Source organism: Nematolebias whitei, chromosome 22 (genome assembly GCF_014905685.2).
Source record: "Nematolebias whitei isolate Nwh7 chromosome 22, NemWhi1, whole genome shotgun sequence".
In the NCBI taxonomy this organism is placed as follows: Eukaryota; Metazoa; Chordata; class Actinopteri; order Cyprinodontiformes; family Rivulidae; genus Nematolebias; species Nematolebias whitei.
This window is the reverse complement of record NC_056519.1, coordinates 24,299,360-24,305,553: the sequence shown is the minus strand read 5'-3', so window position 1 is coordinate 24,305,553 and position 6,194 is coordinate 24,299,360. Positions and strand designations below refer to the sequence as shown.

Sequence of the window (6,194 nt, the reverse complement as noted above, 5' to 3'; positions counted from 1 at the left end):
TCAATAAAATTTCCATTTTGCTAACAGACAAGAGCAATGGTCTTTACTTGGTGGCGAGTTAAAGAACTTAAGGTCCACTTCCTTCAGTTTAGTCTTAAATACTTTTCTGGCAATATTTTGACGCTGGCACTGAAACACATGATTTTTCTTTTGAGCGGGCCGAACCCGCCGTGGAAACCCGGCTGCTGTGAGTTTGTAGGCCAGCGGTGACGTCCAAGTTTAGTTTGACGAAGCTTTGAAACATGGAACGATGACAGAACCGTCTCCTTTTGATGATGCAAACACTTCAGAGGCCTTCCCCCTCCTACCATTAAAACTATCGCATGATCACATTTCCACTTTTAGAAAAAAAACAAATTGGCGTCTGCCTTAAGTTTCGCTGTATCTTTGCTTTACAATTTGTACATCCAGTGGTATAACAAACCCAGCAATATGAAAATTAAAAAACAAAAAAACTTGACTTGAGTCCACAAGCATGAAACATTCAGATATATTTACACACTTGTACATAAGGATCTGGCACCCTGAAGGACTTTCACTAACACACTGGATGTGAAAGGGATTGGGTCAAGAAAAAAAAAATGGACGTAATGCAGAAAAGTACTTGCAAATATATTTAACATTCACTATATACAGACACGTGGCTTGCCAGGCTGTCACCATGGTGACCAAGATGGCGTCAATGAGGGCGCCGAGAGCCCAGCGGTCCCAAGTATCGTACATGCAGTGGAGTTTATCTGGAGATTTCAGGTATTTTGTGGGGAGGGGGGGTAATATGCGTATAAACAGCAGTGTGGGACGCCACTAAAAGCTACAGTCATACAACATGGATTATAGTCTCCTTTGTAGTTGAAGGAACCCCGCCCCCCGCCCAACTACAAAATAAAAAAAATTAAAGTTCAGGAGCACCTTCAACTAACACTGACGAAGAGGAGAAAACAGACTGTTTTATGTACAAATACACATTCTTTACATCTCGGTGCAGAGAACGCGGGAGTCGTCTGAAGAGCCCCGCCCCCTTTTTGTTTCCTTTCTGCAAAACAATGGAAGTGCTGGCGTGAGGCCTCCTGTTCAAAATCACCACACAAGAAATGAAAATACAAAAAACAACGAAAAGAAAAACGATCAGTGCAACGTTCGAGACAAAACACCAAACAAACACGACTTTACAGCCGGAGAGAAACGCGGGGAATGAAGTTTCCTCGTAAACTCGTCTGTCCGTATTTCTCTTAATAAATACACTCGCTGTACCAGTTCTACAACTTCTCCACCTTATAAAACCTACTCCGCTAAAACCGTGTGAAACGTTAAAATGATTGCGCTAGGAACATACTTTCTCTATAAATAGCTTTAAAATAAATATATCACATTGTCTGCAGGATATCAAGCGCTGAACGTGCTGAAGGAACCCCACCGGGGGGGGGGGGGGGGGTCCTCTGGCAGTTCCACCTGGAATCTAAAACACTTTTATGTGATGAGTTCAGCGTCGGCTAATCCTCTGAGCTTCACGAGACGTCTCCTGCTGCTATGAACCTAAAAAGCTTCAACGTCCCGACATGATTCATCAACGCAGAAACAGTTCCTGATCGACAGCGTTGAACACGTATGGACAGGGCACGTCCACAGGGACGCCATAAATAAGATATGAAGTGTGTGTGTGTGTGTGTGTGGGGGGGGGGGGGGGGTGTTGACACCGTCTCCTCGATGCTGCTGTGCAGCTTTAAGTCTCAAGATTTCATTTTGAAAAAGAAATAAAAACAAAGACCTCTTGTTCCCTCCGTTTGAGTTTGGCAGCAACACACCGTCCAACAGGCCCAGGAGGGGAGAGGTGGACACTAATGGTAGGTAAGGGTGCTGGGGAGGGACAAAAAGGGAAGGGGGTGCCCTGTGACTGCATGCTTCTTGGCCCAAAGTCTTTTGATCGATAGTAGAGATGAGCTGCGAACACAAACTAAAAGAAATAAAAGCGCTCCAGAGAACAGCACGGCCCAGATATGAACGCCCAGGGGGTGGGGGACCACTTCAAACTTTTTTTTATGATCCATCCACTCCTAAACTCCGCCCCCCTCCCTCCTTTGCTTCCTCTTCATCCTCCTGTTCCTTCTTTACACGAGCTGGTAGCCGGAGCCGGACGTCTGGTCGTACTCTATTGTGTACTGCGTGGTCCAGTCCACCGTCACGGGCCGGATCAGGCCGCAGCAGCGGATCTCGAAGAAATCGATCAGGTTCCTGATGCAACCGTGGCTACGAGAGAACAACAAAAAAAATAATTATGACTCTCCTATTGGCATTTTTACATGGGCTGGACTCGGCTCTGCTCGGGGTGACTGCAGCCTGAGCCTTGGTGGACACCGTGGCAGAGGACGTGTAGGCCGAGCAGAGGCAGAGAGCTGTGCTGGAAGTGAAATACACACACGTTGTTGGGGGTTCTTCTCTTCCATGAACAGTGTGAGAACCACAGATTTAAAACAACACAACTTTAGCCCAGAGGTTATGGTGATTCTGGTTTACCGTATTTTCTGCCGTACACGTTGCATCTGTTACGCGTCACCACTGACCACCCAGAAACGTGGGCCGGTGTTGTGCCAAATCTGATTGGCTGCCAAAAGGCAGCCGCAGGAGCGTGCACGGGAGGATTTTAACAAGATTAACCCTTAAAAACAATTCTTTGTTTGCTAGAAATTATAGTAAAGGTGTGACTCAGGTGAACTTTTCCTTAATAAAATCACTTCAATGGTCAAATCAGCTGCATTTCTCCGGGGCGGTGCAGCAAAATGAAGCTGATTTGACGGTTGTTGCAGGCGAGCTGGATGAAGGTGGCAGTCTATGGCAAGCTGATTGTGTCATTAACAGTCACTTTTACCTATTACATGACACAACGGCATGCCATACTACTCGAGTGCCATCTAGTGGCTGAAAATGGTATTGTTCAATATTTTCAGCCAGAATGAATGAAAACGGTCATATCTCAGCCAAAAATTGGTTTTTAAATGTGGAAAAAAAAAAAATCTGTCACTTCGGCATATAAGTCACAGGGTATGCAAATTATGTAAAAGATCATGACTTATAGGGCAAAAAATACGGTAAATGGGACAGCAGGAAGGGACTTACTTGAATGGGCTCTCGATGGACGTGGCCGTGACTTTAAAGTGCTTGTATCTTCGAGCATTCATCCTCTCATTAGTGGTGATTCCAAGTGCAGCGATCTACAAAACACACCGATAAACAAAGTCTGTAAACCCTTGGAAAAAGGAAAACAAGTTTTACGTTCTTGTACAAAGAATGATGTGATTGCTGCCTCCGTAGACTTTAAGACATCCAGATGTGTAAAACACTAAAACACTTGTTGTTTTCAAGTGAAGCTGTACCTGATAGAGCTGACACATGATCAGCACGGCCACCCACATGAAGTGGAAGATGCTGTTGACGAACATCCAGAAGATCCAGGGCGAACAGGAGGCGATCTGGGTCAGGTAGAGCCAAAACCCATCCTTGGAGTAACTGGTGGCACAGTGCACCCTCCAGTCTGGGACGGGAATTTAAACAGATGAGTTAGAGGACGACTCAAAGAGAAAGAAAAAGGATGGCGTGTTGTTCTTACAGGAGATGCAGCCGTAGATCATCCAACAGATCATGCAGAGCAGGAAGAACAGATAGCCCATGAAGTATCGGTGATTCCCACTTCCTGTTCAGGACAAACAAACATCTTGTTATGTTGCTTTCATATTAGTTTTTATTCTACCAAATGACAAATTTAACACATTTAAATCAAACTGAAACTAAAGCCCCGCCCACATAATGTCTTCATCTGCCACTACAGGGGCATTAATGAAACGGTGGTGGACAGATGGGCACACTTATTAAACCAAGTGTCTATAAAGACTTTTTATTGATGCGTTTTTATTAAACTAACTTGTGAGGATGTATTTAAAATAGACAGATGGTTTCATAAATCAGTATCGAGCAGAAACACTTTTAGAATTATTTTCTTTATGCGTCATTAGCTCTGAGGAAGAGTTTGGGCCAAATGTTTCTTCAAACAACTTGTCAGTTTATGGAGTTTGTGGAATCTAATTTACACGTGGTACTTTTCCATCACATGGTATGGTACAGCTCACATACCTGGAGGAGGCAGAAATTAAAACCACATAAAAGTTGTCCTGTAAATAAACTACTGAGATTCTGGTGCAGCCTCAACCAGGAGTCTGTTGCCCCTCTTGCACCGCCCCTAATGAGCCCCAACTCTGGGCCCCCCCCCACAGAAAGAACCCTTTTGCACCAGAACTTTAGCTCGTAGTTTTAGCTGATTTGAGGCTGATTCAGGACCTCTTTTCGTCCCTGCTTCTCTGGTGGGACCGAGCGAGCTCAGCTGAGCTGAGTCTGGACTGAAGCGTGAATGCAGGACTCTGATTGGTCAGGGGGAGGAGTCACTGGATCTCAGAAACTTTTCACTGAGCCGCCATTTGCAATTTCTCTGGATGCGGAGCAGCGGCTGGATCCATTTTTAAGATTTTAAAAACAATAATGACAACAACGTGTTTAATTCTGAGTCCAGGTGTTTGTGTTTGGTGATCAACTATAAAATTCGAGCGAGTGGTGTCACCTCGGAGGATCATACGAGCTGCAGAGATGTTGAAGCCCGCGAGGCCGAACCCCGAGCCCCGGCCTCGCCTGCTCACAAAGGCCAGATTCGAGCCCTGGCAGGCGCGAGGACCAGGACGGGGGGTGGAAACTTTTTTTTTTTTTTAAACATTTCATGTATAAAATAAGTTTTCTTAATCAGTGAAGATTAAAAATAAATAAACGGTGCCGGCTTTATCGTGAAATCCTGTTTTCCTTTTGATTTTATTAAATAATCTGTTAATTAAAGTTAATTCAACAGAAAAATCATAAAAAGACACAAAATGACTGGATCTCAGTAATATTTCCCTCAAACATGTTTAAAGAAGAGACACAGCCTTTGGTTCAACTTTATTCTAACCCACAGATGTATAAATCACAAAACAAGAATTACACTTTAAATTAAAACTGAACTTTAAATCAAAGCTAAACTTTTAAATCAAAGCTAAACTTTAAATCAAAGCTAAACTTTAAATCAAAGCTAAACTTTAAATCAAAGCTAAACTTTAAATCAAAGCTAAACTTTAAATCAAAGCTGAACTTTAAATCAAAGCTGAACTTTAAATCAAAGCTGAACTTTAAATCAAAGCTAAAAGTCTTATATAAACAGCTATGAGCTGAATACAGCACCTCAGACTGAAGAAGTCTTTCGGATGAAAGAAGAAACGTTTCTACTTTTTTGTTTTAGTTTGTTTTTTGAACGTCCAGACTTAACTTTTTTAGATTTTAATATAAATGTTTTTGTAGAATCTGGTTCATCAGATTTAATTCAGTTCAGTTTATTTATACAGCGCCAGGTCACAACAGAAGTTGTGTCAGGCACTGAAAAGAAACATTCATATATAAATATAATAATTTAATATTTATCTGAGGAGCAGACTGCTTTGAGTAACTTGTAGCAGAACTCTCATTAGCAGGACTTGGATTCTGGACACGCCTCCAGAATCAGTCCTAAAGTGCAGGTGCAAATCCAGGCTGAGCTGAGCCAGGCTGAGTAGAGGTGTGCAGGGCTGAGCAGAGTTGGGGCTTATTAGGGGCACATATGAGCCGAAGGACTGCAGGCTGCTGAGATCTATTGGTTTCATTAAACGTGGAGATGAAGATGTTTAAAGTTTAGGTTCAAATTAAATATAGTTAAAAACAAACTAATAAAACTGACCTTGACAAAAAAATGGAACCTTTAACTGTATTTACTTTTTTTAACAAAGTTTAGAGATAATCTACTGGTATGTCTCTATGAAACCTGTGGACATGTGATCTGGTCCACATGTGATCTGGTCCACATGTCCACAAATGATCTGGTCTACATGTCCACAAGTGATCTGGTCCACATGTCCACAAATGATCTGGTCCACATGTCCATGTGTGATTTGGTCCACATGCCCTCTGGTGATCTGGCCCACCTGTCCACAGGTGATATGGCCCACATGCCCTCAGGTGATCTGGCCCACATGCCCTCAGGTGATCTGGCCCACATGCCCTCAGGTGTTCTGGCCCACATGCCCTCAGGTGTTCTGGTCCACATGCCCACAGGTGTTCTGGTCCACATGTCCACAGGTGTTCTGGTCCACATG

At 43.3% G+C, this 6,194-nt stretch overlaps 2 protein-coding genes across 2 annotated transcripts in view; one reads left to right on the top strand and one right to left on the bottom strand.

Moving 5' to 3' along the window:
- The window catches only part of LOC119428279 (cysteine and glycine-rich protein 2), a gene marked incomplete at its 3' end in the record, with an annotated part of 103,718 nt that overhangs the window by 37,044 nt on the left and 60,480 nt on the right, over positions 1-6,194 (top strand).
- The window catches only part of zdhhc17 (zinc finger DHHC-type palmitoyltransferase 17), a 58,824-nt gene continuing 54,290 nt past the window's right edge, over positions 1,661-6,194 (bottom strand). Inside the window, exons 14-17 of the mRNA XM_037695944.1 lie at positions 3,602-3,685; positions 3,369-3,526; positions 3,112-3,206; positions 1,661-2,244 (exon numbers count right to left, since the gene is read on the bottom strand). Of these exons, the coding sequence (XP_037551872.1) occupies positions 2,106-2,244; positions 3,112-3,206; positions 3,369-3,526; positions 3,602-3,685 (476 nt within the window). The 3' untranslated portion in view covers positions 1,661-2,105. The remainder of the gene's footprint in view (positions 2,245-3,111; positions 3,207-3,368; positions 3,527-3,601; positions 3,686-6,194) is intronic.